Raw genomic sequence first — 18,113 nt, forward strand, 5'->3', positions numbered from 1 at the left:
GCTGAGTCGGTGCATATCGACCTCTTATGATAACATACCCGGTTTGTTGAGGACCATTGTTTGTTAGCGGTTAAAAGGCAGGACGGTTACACAAATAAAGTTATTAAGACTTAAGAATGACACAAATATAAATGTACACAGCGTATACTACTATCACATCGTCTTTGATGTGGCAGCTGCATTAAAACAGTTTAGAAAAGGTACATTAAAGAGCATCTTTCATTTAAATTGAGCAATACAATCTTACATGGAATTAAACCGAACACTAACGAATTTTAAATGACATGTGACAATTAGTCACAGGGTCCATTTAGTCGCTGTTCTGGAGATTTCAATCAAAGCAGCAGATCTTCCTTAAATTTAGACCCAGTTGTCATGGATTTGTAAAAGCAACTCCGTTTTCAGTTTTGGTTTTCTTTTTAACAAGAAAAAATGCCATCATGTCATGGGCTGTCGACTTTAGCTTTTGGCACCTGGTGGACGGGACAAATTAGGTTTTTATTTGTCTTGTTAGTACATGCAGGAGTCCATTGACCCAAGCGGTCCAATCAGCTAAAATAATGTAAAACTGTAAGTGTGCACTGGCCTTTACAGCGACTAAGCTGTTAAGCTGCATAAGCCTTTATTCTTCTTAGGTGTCACAAATGATCAAATCAAAAGCTAAAAACCTACACCAGTTTGTTTTTTTTGTTCAACCATTTTAATGTACCAGAATAAATCCCAAAATTCTACATTCTAATTCGGTAGCTACAAGCATTATACAAATGAAAGTTCTTACTGATCATTCGGCAAAAACTTCCAAACATTTACATCCCACTGGGTTATAATACACACCATGTTCAAGTCCAAACCCACGCATGAAGCACTAATTCCACTTTCAGATCACTTAAATCTATGATAGATATTTCACATACTAGAAAGAATATTTCCTAAAACCATGACAGCTTGAAAAAAATAAAATCAAAAAATAATCTTAAAACATGGAAAAACATCCAGAAAAATGTTACTTTATTGCAAACAGACCTTAAAATGAAGATTAAACTTTATACAGCAATATTTTATGTGTATCTGTATCAGTGTACGGACATCATTTGGTTACACCCGGAGGAGAGTGCCACACTGCCGAGCTGGTGCGTTTAAAATAGCGAGGCTTGCTCTTGTAAAAGATATTTTCCAGTTTTGGTGGCTCAATTGTTCCAAAGAAAGCGTCCAAGTCAGGAGGGTTGAAGTACTGCTTCATCATGATCTGCTGCAGATTGGGACCTGGAGGGAAACAAATTAAAGACAATTTTAGTGATTTAAGACGACACAACATGAGGCTGACATCACACTGTGACACTGTGCAAACCAGGAATAGGTCTGGTAAAAAGTCGGCCAACAGGTATGTAACATTCACAACTGGTTCATGGAATCAACTCAAATTTGGAATAAGTCACAATATTATAATTGACTGACCTCAACAGGCCTGCAGTGCCTAGTTATGGGTGCTAAACTACGATTGAACAACTGAGGACTTGGACAGTCAATTTCAACTTTGTGCATTACGAAAAATATTGCTAAACCGGATTATAAACAACACTACAGACGGTGAGGTAAATAGTCTGATCATCATAACAAATGACAGTTCTATTAAACCATGCCTACCTTCAGCCCAGGATGGAATGGGCTTCCTTGGGGCAGACTCGTCATCAGTGGAATCGTCACTGTTCTGGTCCATCCCGTAATCTTCCCCACTTTTGGGCAGCGGTTTGTTGCCGCCCTTCGGAGTGATCGAGTATGATTGGGGTGATTTCTGCAGAGGAAGATAAAAACACAAGTTTAAAAGCTTTTCTCTGGCAAGAAACTGTTTCCATAATGTTCAAAGACAGGAACCGATTCAAAACATCTGCCAAGAATGCATTATTTAAACTTACCTCAATATCCACCGTCACATTGAGGCCAGCACCTTTTCCCACAGGCGTACTCATTACGGAGCGCTGCAAAAATTAAGAAAAGTGGTAAATATGCCTTTCACTGCCTACAGGTTTCTTGTTGAAGTTGTTTCTCAATGAGTGGGTTCAATTCCAAAATGTAGCCAGTTTAGTTTCTTACCTCAATATCCACAGTCACATTCAGGCAAGAAGCCGCCTACAGAGAAGAAAATCAAGAGGTACATTTGACTCTACTGGGGATAGAATAGACTCAAGTCTTTGTGTCAATGTTTGCAGGTGTACCCTAAATAAAGTCAAATGTCCGCCTGCTGGTTTACCTTTGCATCAGCGACCTTTTTAGCTTCAGCGACCTTTTTAGCTTCAGCAGCAGCAGCAGCAGCAGCTTCTCGCTCTTTGGCAGCTAATCTCTGCTGCTCCTCCTAGTGGAACAAAAAGCTTTCTATTAACAATAGCCAAAACATTCCGTTAATGCCAAACAGTTATTTAATTCATTAGTTTTCCAGGAATTTAATGTATTTTGACAATTAGCCTGCCATTGGCCATCCGTTTCAGCTGACATTTTCCTTAACATCCGCTATCTATTATGCACGGGCACCACTACTGCATTCTTTAATGCTGACACAGTACCGTGGAGATAGGATAGAAATATAACATTTAGATAAGCGGTAAATTAAGGTATTGAGGAATCTTTCAAGGTCTGAAGTTACCCTGACCAAAGATATATAGACACTTTCTTGCTTTTAAAGCGCTCTTTTCTACCATCAGGTTCTCTGTTGCCCTTTGGCTGACAGTAAAAGATCCGTTTTATTGGACAGTTCTCAGAAGTCAATGTGGTTTTTCCAAACTATAAAACCATTTTTTTGGGGCTGCTAAATCAAACACCGTTTGACACGCATTTAAGACATTTTGGTTCCAAAATTAAATTTCTCACCAGTCTTTTCTCAAGTGCCTTTTTCTCCTCCAAGTCCCGCCTCTCTTTCTCTCTCGCTGCTCTCTCCAGTTCCTGTTGCAGAGCAAGAGCTTTTTCTTTTTCCACTCGCTCCCTGAAAAACAGACATTAAGTCAGGAAAACAAACTGGAGTAAATACAAACCAATGTTTTATTGTTTTCACCAATGCAGCATTCAGTTGAATACACCTTTACCGTGTTGAAAAGCTAATCAGATTACTTGGTGTATGAAGCAGCTATTATGGTACTATTGATAGAGTATTAAAGGTCATCAAAAACCTTTCAGCAGCAGCTAGGCGCTCTCTCTCCAGCTCCCTCTCTTGCTCTCTCTTCAGCTCCAGCGCTCGGCGAGCTTCAGCCATCTTACGAGCTCGCTGTTCCTCCTCATCGGCCTTCTTAGCCAGTAACTCCTGCTGCCGCTTCTCTTCCTCCTGAAGTGAAAACAAAAACAACATTAAAAAAAAGACTGATTGCAAAACGTTACTTTAAAAAAAAAAAAAAGAAAGAGAAAAAAACAACAACAACAACAACAAAACCTTCCCGCTACATGACAAGATGAAAATGTGTACTTTGGAAACAAACAAAAAAATGTTGAAAAATGCAACTAAATGGTCACAATGTGACACCCTGCTATGCTACATGTAGTCTGTAAAGCTCAGCTAAATTATTTGCAGTTGCACCGACTTGATATGTGGCACAAAACTAAGCCCAACAGAAATTAATAAAAATAGCGCCGTCCCACCGCTTGCTGAATCTTCTTCCTTTTAGCGTCTTCCTCCAACTTCCTCTTCTGCTCCAGGTCGTCTTGACGTTTAATGGCCACCTTCTTTTTGGCTTTGTCTTCTGCCTGACGCTGCACCCAGAGGCACAATACCAAACGTTAGATATGGGGTTCAATCTTTCTTGGAAGTGAACAAATGCAGTGAAGTTGCTGCATACTTTATCGTTTTTCTCATCAATCTGAGCCATCTTTTGCTCAATCTTCTTTTTCTTCTCCACCTCCCTCTGCTCTTCTTTTACTTTGGCCTCAAACACTCTTCTCAGCCTCTCATCTCTCTTCCTGGAACACACAAATTAAAAAAGTTGAATAAAAACAAGAATAAACTACTGTTCAGTCAGAGGGAGCAAAGATGTTGAGTGTTAACCTTTTGAGATCGTCCTGTTTCCTTTTCTTCTCCTCATCCATTTTCTTCATTCTCTCTTCCTCTAGCTCCTGCTTCTTCTTAAGTGCTTCCAGTTTGTAACGCTCCTTGGTCTGAGAAAAGAGGAAACAAGGTTTTAGGAAATGTGCGTTGTCAGAAATCAACTAATTCTAACACGTTGTTAATAGGCAGCAAATGTCAAAGGAATACAAGGAGCAGGTGGAGCTCATGCATGTGGAAAAAGATCACCATACCAGTGGTGTTGACGAATGAAGCAAAAATCCACCATTACAGACTGTGTTATTTATTGCCACCCACTTAATTCAAGTTTGTGCTCACACTGCTGGACTGTCCTGTGATCATTAGTCTCCAAACTTCTGTGCAGACAATTCAGACTAAGTGTAGAGAAAGACCTCGCTGGAAGTTGCTGTTAAAAAATATGAAGCAATCTTTAAAGATGGCTGTAAACGGATGATAGTCAAGAAGACAGATCTTGTGTCTATTTTTAGACAAGACCCAACCCCAAAAAGTGGACAAAGACATTATTTCCAGTGTGATCTTCTCACCAAATAAATCAGAATCCGCTGACACACAGACACGAGTTTTATAAACAACCCAAATAGTGTCACAGCTTCTGGTTCAGATGGATTTGTACTTCTGATTACATTCATTTTACAAAGTAAAACAGTGAAGCTACCAAAGCTGGTTTATAAGATTGTTGGTTCAAAAGATTTCAAAGAATGAGCATTATGGACCTGAGGGATCAGAGACACCATCAACTAGCTAACATGTGCTGTTTGGGTTGTTGAAAGTGGCTCATCTAAGGTGTGTGTTAAATGAGGAGACATTCAAATCAAGGTCCACGATGGGATGTTAGACACCATAGAATGCCCACAAACATTCAGTACTTCCACACTACACTTACCACTATACCAACGCTCAACTGGGGAGGGGAGAAAACACATCCAAGAAAAAGAGGATGTCAGCCACAATATTTTACAACAACAATTCAATTTGCAACATTTTTTCCTAGTTTATTTGCCCAACAAGTTTTGGGCTTTAGGGGGACGTACACAACTGAGATTGTAATTCAGTTCCCATGGACAGTTATGCACGTATAAAACTATTTGTTTTCAATTCATTGCAATACAACGTGTGTGTTTTTAGCTAACGTGTTTAGTCAGTAAGAGATGTTGTGTCCGGTATCACCGCAAATTTTAACTACGGCTGCAGTCAATCAAAGAAAATCTTGGTCGACTGAAATTCTGAAATATTGATACCCTATAATGCCGTCCCAAAGAGCACCCACCCTCCGGTCTCCCTTCTGGTAAACACTGTTGGCACAGTTAGCTACGAGCTCAGGCATCGCAATCCTGAGAATCATTGAGAGGCAGCCAAAATGCCCCCAATCTTGTATCTTGCGGCTTTAAAGTAAAACCAGTGATTGTCTGACCAATGAGAATTTGGTTGGACAAGACCATATCAACCAAACAACGAGACGGTGTCGGCTCTAGTCTGAATGGATCCTATCGGTGATAATAAAGCAGATCAAAACCTGATGTTTTCTTCACTGAATTACACCGTCTTTTGTCCAGCTCAGCCTGCTAGTGTTGCAGTCAGCACACCAGTGCATGACAGAGTTGTCGAGGTGTACAGCTTACCTTCGGGTCAAGCTTCAGAGGAGTGGTGTGTTTAATGAAGGACTTCATGACAGCAGTCCTGCCGAGGGAATTTGGAGTCATCATCAGCATCTGATTCTTCTGCACAGTGTGGAGAAAAGACCTCATGTTGGGTCTCAATACCTATGGGTTCGTAACAAAGAGAACAAGTTCCAACAGATTACTATTTGATCCACTTATTAATTGAACACTTGGCAAAACTGTTTTTCCTCCATCTTACACTTTGACTTTTCTTGGGAGGAGAGGGCCTCTTTGTGGGACTTTCCACTACAGCATCTGGTGCTCTGCGTTTGGTACTCTGGCGTGAGCTACACACACACACACACACACACACACACACACACACACACACACACACACACACACACACACACACACACACACACACACACACACACACACACACACACACACACACACACACAATTTATTTAACAACAAGTTGACCAGTGCAGTCATTAAGTGCAACACACACGCACGCACACACACCACTCACTTGCGACCTGACAGGGATGTCAGCTGCTTCTCAGTAACTGAAAACACAAACATGTATTTAGCACATACAAGTACCATTAAATATCAATTCAGGTTTATGTTCAACCACAAAAACAAAATAAAATCGAATTAACCCAAAATAATAATAATAATAATAAATATATATATATAAATATATGCCCAGTTTTCATACCTGTTCTCTTGGTGGGCGTGTTGACAGTTTGTTCAGAGGTAAACAATGATGGGGGGGCCAGTGTGGCAGAGTTTGCAGCCACAGATCGAGTGATGCGTCCAACAGATTGACGGGTGCTCTGGTTAATCTGGATCTACATTTGTTTGATACAAAACAAAAACAGTTGAATAATAACCAAACTACAAATTAAATTTGAGTTTCACACTTAAATAGACAACGACATATATTCATACCTCTGGCGTTTCCTTCCATTCTTCAGCATTATCCTCCAAGTCTGCACTTACAGCATCTAACATGCTACAGCAGTGAATACATTTAAATGGGTAAGAAACATTTCAAAACATGTAAAGAACATGTATGTACAGTCACATGTGACTGAGTAATTAACCAGTCACTGGTAAATAGTTTAAATTATAGATTCAAAACACAACCCCCCCATTAAGACATCAATATAATCACCCACCCACCCACACCCAACTCACTCTTCTTTATCCTCTTCCTCTGCAGACTCCATGCAAGAATCATCTACAACCACAAACATTACCCAGATATAAAATCCAGATTAACAACAATCAGAGTGTGGTAGAATGTCCAATGGCTTATATTTTATGTTATTATAAACCAAATGCGGGTCAGTTCTCACCATCAACATTGCTGCTACATGTGGAGTTGCCCATGCGAGCCGCCTTCTTCTTCAGCGCGGAGCGGCGGGAGGCGCGGCGCACAGACTGCTGAATCATACTGTGCCGCAGACCGGCCAGCGAGTGCCGCAGCTTCAAGGAGCAGCGCGCGGAGCTGCGCCGCGAGCCTTGAGCTGGGCCAGCGATTGCAATTTTAGCAGCTGTACGGCCGGGAGAAGGCAGCGGACTTTTAGCACACTCGGCAGACAAGCGGTCCGATGAAGAGATGCTGATGACTATCTCGGGCGAGGGGACCGTAGGCGGGGACGGGGCGGCGCTCCCGCTGATGTCCGGCTCGTCTTCTGCATCGTTCACCTGGTTATTACTGTTCATCTCTTCCTCCTCTACATGCTCTGGCTTTTTGTTCTGCACCTCCTCGGTCTTCAGATAAAACACATCCTCTGACGCCTCCAACACCGTTTGTTTGTTTTTGCGGGTGGTGCGTTTGGGCTGTGTGGTGGCTTCAGAGGTGGCCTCTTCCTCAGCGATGAAGTTCAGGGATTTGACGGAGGAGCCACGAAGGTTACTACGCTTTCCCTTTGAATATCTGGACAGGAAGAGTCAAGAGAGGCACGACATTTTAAAACTCAGTCACAATTAAAATGTGAAACTGTTACTTTAATAAAACAGTAATGAAAGCAACAAACCTTCGTCTGGCTTGATTTTCTGCTTGATGCCCCATGGACACACGTTTCCTGCGACTATTCTTCTTCTGTGATGGTGTTTTTGGCATCAATTCTGGCTCAGCAATAAAATCTCTGGAAAAAAAACAAACCGCTTCACTTGTAAAACCGTAAAGATAACTTTAGAGAATAACATATCTCTAAAGATGGAATCGTGTGAAAACAAATAACAGAGCTAAAATGTTTTACATTACTTCAAGCCTACCCTGAAAACATGCGGTTGGCCTCTTGCTGGATCTCCTCAAGCCAAACCATGTGGACATTCTCGACCTCATCGGTAAACTCCTGTACTTTGCTATCAAAGTGTTGCATGAGGGACCGTACAGCTGATCGGACGGAGTTCATGATGACGGCTTGAGGGAAATATTGCACTGTTAAACCAGAAGAAGACGGATCAGACTTGAGACGGAAGTAAACAATGATTAATTGAAGCATCACCATAAAGACCCAGCTAGTTGTTCGGGTTTTAACCGTCTTTATTTTCCTTTTAGAATAACCATGCCAGATCCATTTTGCACTCGTCTTTGTAGAAGTAGCTAAATGGTGCACATGCGCAGTGTCTATTATCGCAGTCGAGTTGGTCTGGGTTGTATTGTAGAAAGTAGCTATTCAACAACAATGTGGTCGACAAAAATTAACTGTTACTGTTTTAACGTTATTAAAATGAGCTACGTCGTAAAATTAGCCCAACTCAACCATTAGCTTAGCTAACATGAAACACTAAAATACGAACAACGAGCATGCACCACCAAAACGTTCTAACCTAACGTGAATACTGTGGTAACAGTTAACATACTGGAAGAGTTAAGTTATTTAAACTTAGTTGGTAACAACGTTATATTCCATAACTGCTCTGCAATGTTGTCAAGGGCTCGTGTTACGACGTTAGTCCGCTAATGTTAACTTAGCTAAAGCTAGTCTTGGACATCAACATAAATGCCGTTACCTTAGATATCCGAGTCTCTGAAAGGGGAATCCGATGCTCCGTTTACTTTAAAAGCTAAATGAATCGCATACTGACGTGGAGATAAAGGTGCTAAAATTATCCGTGTTCTCATGTGTAAACTCTAAACAACCTAAATCTAACCGCAGTCCTCCAACACTGGCCCGCTGAAACCGTTTAACTTGTTTCAAACCTTTATCAGCCAATCACAAAGCGTAGCTCAGTGACGTTGAGAGGGGTTGTTCGATTTGTTGTTTGGGATTATCCGCAAGGGAGGACCCAGCGGATCGGAACAATAGAGAGCAATGGCTCGAGAAGGGGGAAACCGCCGACACGTGAAGACAAATCGAGCAAACCCAATGAAAAGTTTAGGGCGGAGTTACAGCGTTGATCAGATTTAAATCAACCAACCGATATTTGGCAGGATTTGCGCCGCCCCGTCAGTGATGCTCAAACACGTTTGACAGCTTTATCTCCCGTTCTTTAGTCATTTCAGTTTGAGGGACAACAGTTTTTATGTAAGAAAAAAATAAATTGTTTTTTGTTCTTTGTCACATCCTCTCCTGCACAATGTAGGACTGCTAAATATAGAATCAGAATCAGCTTTATTGGCCATGTGTGCGTACGCATACATGGAATTTGGCTCCGGTTTCCACTCCGCTCTCAGTGTACAAACACTATTTTACAATAAACAAGAAAAAATATATAAAGAATAAAAAAGGGAAGCAAAAAAGTAGAACAGATGTAAGTATACACATTTAACAGCTATATATAATATAAGTATAAATATATATCCAAAAGAAAGTGTATGCATATATATATATATATAAATACATTTGTGAACACAAACCTATAAACAACAATGGCAATAGAATTGAGGTGATAGTGCAAGTGGTGGTAATAGTGCTAACAGAGGTAGTAGTGCAGTATGACTTATTTATTGTTCATCAGAGTGATGGCTAGTGGAAAGAAACTGTTCCTGTGTCTGGTGGTTTTGTCGTCCAGAGCCCTGTAGCGCCTACCAGAGGGGAGGAGTTGGAACAGCTTGTGTCCAAAGACACCAGATATCAGAATCAGACATGATATTTGAAGTCAAACAACAAAGTTTTTTCTGTATTGGTGTACTACTCACAACAAATCCTCAAGAGATGGAAAGCAAAAGGGACAATTAAGCTTTGCACAAAATGTAGTTTTATTTTAATATAATTAATTTACAATACAACATTGGTTTTATAACACCAGTGGCATATTATGAAACTAACACTATAAGAATGTCATACATTTTGTCCATGATTGCTAATGCTCAAGCTAACAGTAGCTTAAGTATGAAATAACTTGCTCAACATATTTTGAATTGCTGGTAAATGATGAGGAGGCTCATGATCACTGTTTCAGAGAGGCCAACAGGAATATGCCGGGACCACTTTACAAACACACCCGGGCTCTCGAGGAAAAGTAACCGGCTTCCCTGAAAACATAGAAGTATATTAGTAAATCAATGATAATCTGTTACTGCATCAGTGCCTTGATATGAAATCAAGGAGCAAAGTTAAGATAACACAGTGCTAAATAAAATCACATGAGACTTGATGCAACATAATAATTTACAGAAAAATACATGCACATAAATCCAAACAAATAGTAGGCTTGTAGAGAATTTGTTCAGTCATTTTCAGTCTTTCCTCTATTGAAATGTATCATGTATTATGGATTGGGTGGGGTTTACACTAGAGTGTATTTATCATTAGCATCTTGGCACCCTTTAATCAAATTATTGGGAAACGGAATTCCTCAGAGTATGAATTGGTTTTGCAAACCAGAAGCGTCCTATCCTCCTGTCCTCCAGTGTGCAACATCTGCCATCACAGTCTCCAGATTCACTCCAACATCAACGTCTACTGAAATCACATTATCTTATTCTGACAAATGGTATGTCACTCTCTTTTACTGACAAACTGGAGCCACTATTTTTCTCAGCATTATGGGAGGTATGATACCAAATATCACCGTAATAAAAGCATGTCTGTCTTCTGTCACTAGTGTCTGAAAAACAGGTTCTTATTAAATGGAGGGATTGTGAGATCTCACAGTTATTTTCTCCCTGGATGAGACGGATGGTGCCATTTCTGGAGTTGTAAAATATGTCATGCATGCAGTTTAAGACTGAATTTTCCTCATTATTGCACTCTGTCTTACTTGTAACTCAAATACTGTGCCATACCTATGAATTAATGTACTACTGTTGTTATCATTATTTTGTATTGTCTCATTTTGATATTCAAAATGTTTCTGTAGTTTGGAAGACTAAGTGTGTTTTTTAATATTAACGTACACATTTAAGGATGAATATCCTTGTACTAAAAACTAAAATCCATCACATGTCTTTGCTTGCATGTGTGTGTCACCTGGCGTGAGAGGGATTGTAGTTCCTGATGCCTTCAGGACAACCTGCAGATCACAGGACTTAGTGTTGCCAGCACTGTTGGCCTGTTCCCTCAGAATGATACAAACTTCATCTTTCCTCAGCAGCCAGTCCATCTGACTGCCCAGGTAGTTCACACCACGGACGCAGAGCTCCGAAATGTCATTGGGAAGAATTGGGGAAAAGGCCAAGCATTCCTTCTGAACTCTTGAAGAAAAACACAGCATGTCAATCTTTGTATCGCTGCCTACATGCTGTGAACATATTGAGGTGTTTTTCATTGTTAACTGACCTAAAGCCAGTATAACCAAACAGCACAGCTTGTAGGAATCCCCCCATCCCTGTGAGAAAGTTGACTGCACCAGAGCCATCTGATGATTCACTCCATACCTGTGAGGGGAGATAATCACACATTCACAGGATATCCAGTAAACAGGCATTTATTAGCATTATGTGGCTGTGTGAGTCAGAAGGACACCTGGAACGGTCCCTGGATGTTTTTGTAGCACTTCTCAAGTAAACGTTGAGCTTTCTCAGCCTCTCCTAGTTCCAGCCAGCCGATTGCAAACATACCCTAACAATGGAAAGCAAAAGCATTGGTATAAACATACACTTATTAATAAAGAAGTAACAGCAACAACAGACTTTTAAATGAAATGCCAGGAGACACTGTAAAACATATAATTATGTGGCTACTACAGGCAACTAATACAACTAAAAAACTAAACAAATTTACATGACAGCTATTGATACTAGTTAATTTGCATTTGTGTAATTTGCTGCATAACAAGTACTTTTACTTTTGATACTTTAAGTAAATTTTGCAATAAATACTTGTACTTTAGAGCTGCATTCATGTTTTTTTTTTTTGGATAAACACTGATATCATCACCTTATAAAGTTGATGTGACTAACGCATTGGCAGACAGTTGCCTTTGTTTACATCACATTAGCATTCATCGTGAGTCATAAGTCCAATATTCACTCTCTTTTAGCTCTGGTTTTGGTCACCTCCAACTTCTGCAAAAAATATGTGTTTCCGCTGCTGAACTGTGTCTAACTTTGTAGCAGATTTGTGTTTTAGCTGAATTCAGCTGCTGAAAACCATGCAGACGAGAGCTGTGAACCTCAACCAAAACCATAAAGTAGCGAGTCATAAAACGTCAAAAATAGCTGAAAAACATGAGAAACAAATGCTCTGTAGAGCTGAGGGGACCTACTTTCACAAATATGTACTAATGTGACTCACTGTTAATATACAATATTGATTAGAGGAGCTTTAAGTAAGATTTTGAATGCTAGACTTTTAATTGTTTGACTTTGGCAATAAATCTCTGATACAGTCACATACAACATGCTATGTCTTACCCACGTCATGGCCGGACCATTAGGGTCTGTTACTGGTTCATACGCTTCAAGATCGTTTCTCCTGATCTCTGGGGACATCAGCAGTCCAAGAGGATAGCCCAACATCACCGTGTCTGCCTGTTTCACTGGATGACCTGTGAGAAGTACAAATTATATTCTCACATCATGTCATGGACATGATTCTCTTATGAAGGTCAGTGTCCGAAAGAAACAAAAAATAACCTTTGATATAGCCATCGTACTCAGGATGGTACTGGGATTCTTCGTCAAAAGGTATTTTGAGGTGTTCAGCCACTTCCTGCCATTCTTTTGGTGCCGGATGTTGTAGGAGGTCAGCCAAATCTACAGCGAACTGGAGACTGATGAATGAGAAACGTTTTGTATTATTGGTAATCACCAGTTAATATGCACTGCAGGGAAATATTCAAATACTAGTACCTGAATTTAGCCACCGTGTTTGTGTACACAGAGTTGTTGACATCGTAGTAATACTCATCAGGTGGCATGACACCTGAACGGGAAAAAAGAGAAATGCTTACTGTTTTAGTTCTACCTCTTCCGCAGTAGATGAGAGAGGTCAGATGTCTTCAATTTAGCTTCTATTAAATACTTTGCCTGTTAATCATGTAAAGCTGAATGTATTCTGTATAATAATCTTTCTAATAATGTTCTTTTTACCTAAGAGGTGATACTTCTGATCCTCGGGGTTCCATGATGCTCTAGAAACCCAGTAATCTGCCACACCGTAGATCACCTCTCTGCCCTGGCCCTCTGTGAACATGGACAGATCCTGCAACAAAGAGCTCAATTAATACCCTCACACAGGCCAGGGTGAGACACCATGATGCGTGGGGTTAAAAGAGTATACCTCAGTGAGGTAGAGATAGTGTTGGAAGGCCAGGGTGACATCTCCATTGATGTGAATCTCTTGTTGTCCATAAATGTCCTCTGGACACACCTCCCTCCCTGACACAGCACTCTCCCATGGGAACTTCAGTCCCTGTATTGATAACATCTTTTCTTTAGGCAGTTTCGTGGTTATTGTTAAAATGCAGAATAAGAGCACACAGAAAAAGAGTAACAGTATCATCCCTAAATTATATACAACACTGTGACCACCAGTTGGTTTCAGTTGATTATTCTGTTTCAGTCCCTCAGCAGCTTAACTGACACTAAAATAATATCAAAACCCTCTTGTTTACTATTATCTGCAGATACTTTATTTGTTATAGCTATTAAATACGCATTTCTGTGATCAGGTCAGTGCTTATCAAGTGATTAACATGTTGCATCTTGCCAGGTTAGCTCTTTTAGCCCCTGCTTCTAGACTTTTCACTAAATTAAGCTGCTAAGCTAAGCTAACCTCCTCCTGGTTCTGCTTCATTATTCGCATCCTTTTCTGATTTGTTACCACTATCATTGAGTTTCTCATGTGTTGTCCTAAATTTTTCACAGTCTCACAACTGCTCCCAGTAAAAAAAAGCTACAAAGACCAGCTTTTTTCTTCAACTTTGTTAGGAATGTGTTTAGCACACTGCATAGTTGTGCACTCATAGTCAGTGAGGGTAGAAGAGCTGTGATGGTGACACCTGAGTATCCCGCTGACGATCATACCTTGAAGCCCTGCTTTTGAGCATTGTCTTTTGCTCCATCTATAGTCCCCACCCGGTACTCCAGCACAGATTGGGCTAGCTTTGGATAGAAGAGGGCTATGGCAGGATACATCCAAATGTCCTGTCACAGGAAGGTGGGATACATCATACAACCCAAACCAACAACATGCAAATAACATAGCTAGACGTCAACTGACACCAGGCCTTACCTGGTCCCAGAAAATGTGGCCCCAGTAGTCCTGACCATCCCCACCATTAGACAGTCCGCCTGGACTGACTCCACCAAAGGAGCTGGAGGTGTCATGTATGGAGGGGAAGGCGCTAAGGAGGTAAAACATGCAGCCTATCAGAGCCTTGCAGAGGCCCTCTGACCCTGCCACCTCCACCTTGCTCTGCAGCCACAGTTCTTTCCAGGCCTTCTCGTGAGACGGACGCAGGTTACCAGAGGCTATTAGATTCAGGCCCTCATCATAATTGGCCTCAGCTGTTTCTAAACTGTTGGCCACAACCAGGATGAAGGCCCAGCGAGCCTGGCTCTGTTCTGGAAGCAGTGTCAGGGTGGGGGGTTTGGGGGTCCAGATAAGGTGCACTGACGGACAGGAACCTCCTGGGAACTCAGCAGTGGTCACCTTTCCTTGGATGTGACTAAGGCAGAGTGGGATATAAACTGTTTCAGACATCATATTCATGCTGCAGTCCAAAATGTGCATTTTACAGATGTTTTGGTTTTACCTTCCACCTTTGTAATCAGGACAAGACTCAAAAACAATGTCTTTGCTTTGAGGTGTGAATGAGCTGACCAGATTCACAGTGATTGGCTTCTCTGAGGTCACCTGACGCACCATCAGAATCTCCATCACCATCAGGTTAGGGTAGTATCGGTGTGAATACAGAGACTGTGAGACCGTTACGCTTGCTGAGCTCAGGCTGTGGGTGAAAATGCCTGAATGAGAATATGAGACAATTAGTTGTGATAATTCTTCACAACACAGATTCCTGCAATCAGATGGTCAAACACTGCAGAGACTACCTGTGTGGGTGTCCAGGCTGTAGGTGTGCTGGGCCGGTTCGTCCATCTCAACCTTCACAGCAAGGGGACAGGGGACATCCGCACGGTGACAGCGTCCACCCTCCCCGTTATACACACCACCCATGTGCATGGTATTGTTGTACACCCTCCATCCCAGCAGCCCATTGGCTAGTGGAGGGAGGAAGCGGCGGTCACTGGGTAGAGCGTCAGTGGAGAAGATGTAAGGGTCTTCATCATAGGACATGGTGACGAGGTGGTGCCCAGTTGGAAATCTGGTTTTCCCAAATGCAGTCAGGGTTTGTTGAGAGGGTCCCAGCTCTTCAACACTGAATAATTATTTCACATAATACAAGTTAGCTTGATCTGACGTCTATATTTTGAAATCAGTTCTCTATGGGAATAATACACTCAAATTATTATGGTTATGTGCTGTATTTGTGCAATATTACTAAACTAAAATATCTCAATTTGCATGGGTATGAGACATGAGATCACTGGTGGAAACTTTTACTGTGGAACCAAACGCACACTTTTCACAGATTCCTGCCTGTAAAGGCTATTTGTAGATTGTGTACTTTGACACTTTTGTGTCACAAGACATGTGCCATCCTAAGACATCATGAAGCAATTAGGTGAACAGAAGGTTTAAAAAGGAGCCACTCATCCAACAAAACAAAAACTGACTCAAATTCCTCAGTAATTAAGCAATAAAGTAGTAATTACATTGAAGGCAAATAAATAACATACAATCTCAGAGATTAAGCTAAGCCACTCCTGAAAGTTAACCAAAGTTGTTGCATTCAACAGCCTGCATAAACATCCCGCATAAATTCTTTCAACATACAGTAGACACGAAGAACATCTGTTTCTGCAACAAAGAGGAATGCTGAAAAAGCAAATTGAAGATAAAACCTGCAGAAGGTCCCAAAGCGCTTCTTCTTAACTGTTTGAACTACAAAAAAGAGCTCATGTGTTGTAGTTCCTTTTGGAGTCTATGTCTACTGAAAGCAAGGGACTCGAATGTTGTTGATAAAGTGGGTCCAAGTTAGTAGTGTCGTATTTAAAACTGTAGGAGGAGGCCATGCAGCCCTCTGTGCTGCAGAGAAAACCTGGACATGATTTTGGGTCTGCTGGAAAACATGGCGTGGATTTAATGTAGAGGATAAGGCAGAGTATGTGTAAACCCAGCTGTACAGTTTTCACTGGATCAATAGGTAGATCACCACTAGATTTTAACATGCTCATTAGATTTTAGTGAATGTCTATTTATGGTGTCAACTCCCAGCTTTAAGAAAAAGGTCTTAGCGATATAAATATACACTTTAGTTACAGCTGGTCGGTCTTGTTACAGGCTGTAACTACTGCCACATGTGCGTACATATTCACAATTAAAGCATCAGGACCACTTGGCTGAGACTGTAAAATACTCTGTAGGTCACTGCTACAGTGTTTACATTTCCATCCCATCTCTTCCAAGAAGTATCACGTCACTCTCTCCAAACCAAATCATGCCATCTCCACTCAGCTCACCAGTCGCTCTAAACTCACTTCTTACCTTTTTGCTGTTAGCTCTTTTATTTTACTTCTCACTCAACCAATTTACATGATAATATGCAAACCAAGAAATGCAACATCCTCTATTTGCACATGTAATTTCTCTCTTTACCCTCATTTCTCTACTGTTGCATTCAAATATAGGCAAAAAAAATTCAGGAAATGATTATTATTATTTCTAATGGTATAAAAGCCACGGTACAGCCTATTAAGAGATGTGGGCCCCTGGTAAACCTGCCAGAAGGCTGCTATTGAGGGTCTCTCTGATGAACACCACCCAGTATTCCAGGGATACTATACCTGCCCCAGGTGTAAGTTTGAGCGCTCTACCAATTTTACACATAAAGGTCAGTTTTATCATCATGGACATTACTGCTGAACCTGTGGAACAACTGTATGATGTTCTGGGAGAATAACCCGTCATGTCAGGATTCAAAATTTGTGACAGATAGGATACAAAATATGAATGTGGAGTTTGAAAGATTAGGGCATTGAACAGACAAGAAAGGTTTAATAAAAGACTTAGTTGCATTGTGGGAATTGTAGGACCTGACATTTGTAAGGCTTGGCACATACCAGTGGTTAAAAGCCAGGTAATAAAATCTGTGCTCCAACCACTCAAACAAAAAGCCACACAAGTCAGCAATGAAGTGACATTCAAAGCTTAGTAACAAATAAAATGTATTTATTTAATTATCTGTTATAGCCACAGGCTTATGTGAAATGTCTGAATAGCTGGGGAAAAAAAATATTTACTGACTTCTAATGCCACCTCTCTTGTACTTTTATGAGTTAAAATATCTTAATTTGGGGGATTTTCCAAACAAATATTGCTATATGTGATTGTTTGAAAATCAGGGTGTATATATATATATACCTATACACTGCTGCCACTCAGTAAAGTTTCCATTTCACCTCATGAGTATTACTCTTGATCCAACAAGTTACAGTTTTCTGCCAAACCCTGAGCTCAACTGTAGCATTTCACTAGTTTCACCACTTGGTTGCGCTGAGGAGCTGTTTGTGTAACATCTGGCAACATGCCGGGGGTCAGAGCCACAAACCCTGGGAAAAGAAGTGCTTTGTCCATATAAGGCTGCAATCCATCCGCTTCCCTCTTCCTCCCCACCTCCCTTCCTCTGTCTTTCTCAGACCTGAGGGATATTTACAGAGAGAGAGCCTCGGCCAGCCTGCCCTTCCTTATTAGGAGCGCAGCTTGTTGTCAGTACTTCTACCCTGCAGGACAGTGGTCTATCTCTCTGCTCTCAGATGAGACAAACAGATGGATGACTGGTGTTAACTACACTTTAGTCCAAATGGAGAAGAGCTCAAAACACAACGGGACTCTCACAGCTTTTTACTCAGACGTCTAGTGAGCACTCATCCAGCATGTAATGACTACTTCTATCGTGTCAGTGAAGCAAGTGATGAA

General features: G+C 41.0%; 2 protein-coding genes across 5 annotated transcripts; both read right to left on the reverse strand.

The window, feature by feature from the left end:
* Positions 1-683: 683 nt before the first annotated feature.
* Positions 684-8,847, reverse strand: incenp (inner centromere protein). Of its 2 annotated transcripts, XM_068723092.1 has the most exons (21): positions 8,698-8,847; positions 7,957-8,122; positions 7,716-7,826; positions 7,032-7,615; positions 6,871-6,913; positions 6,622-6,685; positions 6,389-6,521; positions 6,197-6,233; positions 5,921-6,008; positions 5,683-5,823; positions 4,947-4,964; positions 4,025-4,134; positions 3,819-3,939; positions 3,622-3,732; positions 3,159-3,310; positions 2,863-2,974; positions 2,249-2,350; positions 2,092-2,127; positions 1,914-1,976; positions 1,645-1,792; positions 684-1,263 (listed from the first exon to the last, which is right to left on the reverse strand). In XM_068723092.1, the coding sequence occupies exons 2-21, from the start codon at positions 8,094-8,096 to the stop codon at positions 1,088-1,090; spliced, it is 2,490 nt and encodes an 829-aa protein (XP_068579193.1). In that variant the 5' UTR covers positions 8,097-8,122; positions 8,698-8,847; the 3' UTR covers positions 684-1,087. The 2 variants fall into 2 exon arrangements, with proteins under 2 accessions (XP_068579193.1, XP_068579194.1); XM_068723093.1 differs by lacking the exon at positions 4,947-4,964 and having other exon boundaries at positions 685-1,263.
* Positions 8,848-9,862: 1,015 nt separating this feature from the next.
* On the reverse strand, positions 9,863-16,185 carry pgghg (protein-glucosylgalactosylhydroxylysine glucosidase). Of its 3 annotated transcripts, none has more exons than XM_068723094.1 (14): positions 16,040-16,185; positions 15,128-15,453; positions 14,830-15,040; positions 14,307-14,742; positions 14,099-14,218; positions 13,353-13,484; positions 13,163-13,274; positions 12,923-12,995; positions 12,707-12,843; positions 12,485-12,618; positions 11,595-11,690; positions 11,409-11,506; positions 11,100-11,323; positions 9,863-10,162 (listed from the first exon to the last, which is right to left on the reverse strand). In XM_068723094.1, exons 2-14 carry the CDS (start codon positions 15,369-15,371, stop codon positions 10,086-10,088), a joined length of 2,094 nt encoding a protein of 697 aa, XP_068579195.1. In that variant the 5' UTR covers positions 15,372-15,453; positions 16,040-16,185; the 3' UTR covers positions 9,863-10,085. The 3 variants fall into 3 exon arrangements, with proteins under 3 accessions (XP_068579195.1, XP_068579197.1, XP_068579196.1); XM_068723096.1 differs by having other exon boundaries at positions 15,972-16,061; XM_068723095.1 differs by lacking the exon at positions 16,040-16,185 and having other exon boundaries at positions 15,128-15,946.
* Positions 16,186-18,113: the final 1,928 nt, after the last annotated feature.

This window comes from Cebidichthys violaceus, unplaced genomic scaffold (assembly GCF_023349555.1).
Source record: "Cebidichthys violaceus isolate CVI_PGR_0920_01 unplaced genomic scaffold, fCebVio1.0.p SCAF_3, whole genome shotgun sequence".
NCBI lineage: Eukaryota > Metazoa > Chordata > Actinopteri > Perciformes > Stichaeidae > Cebidichthys > Cebidichthys violaceus.

Coding starts and splice junctions, on each gene's coding strand:
- incenp (XM_068723092.1), bottom strand. CDS start 8,096: ATGAACTCCGTCCGATCAGCTGTACGGTCCCTCATGCAACACTTTGAT. Junction 7,616..7,715: donor GAAAATCAAGCCAGACGAAG/GTTTGTTGCTTT, acceptor CTTCCTGTCCAG/ATATTCAAAGGGAAAGCGTA. Junction 2,975..3,158: donor CGCCTAGCTGCTGCTGAAAG/GTTTTTGATGAC, acceptor TCTGTTTTTCAG/GGAGCGAGTGGAAAAAGAAA.
- pgghg (XM_068723094.1), bottom strand. CDS start 15,371: ATGTCCTATGATGAAGACCCTTACATCTTCTCCACTGACGCTCTACCC. Junction 12,996..13,162: donor TCAGAAGTATCACCTCTTAG/GTAAAAAGAACA, acceptor TTTCCCGTTCAG/GTGTCATGCCACCTGATGAG. Junction 12,844..12,922: donor AACACGGTGGCTAAATTCAG/GTACTAGTATTT, acceptor CTCATTCATCAG/TCTCCAGTTCGCTGTAGATT.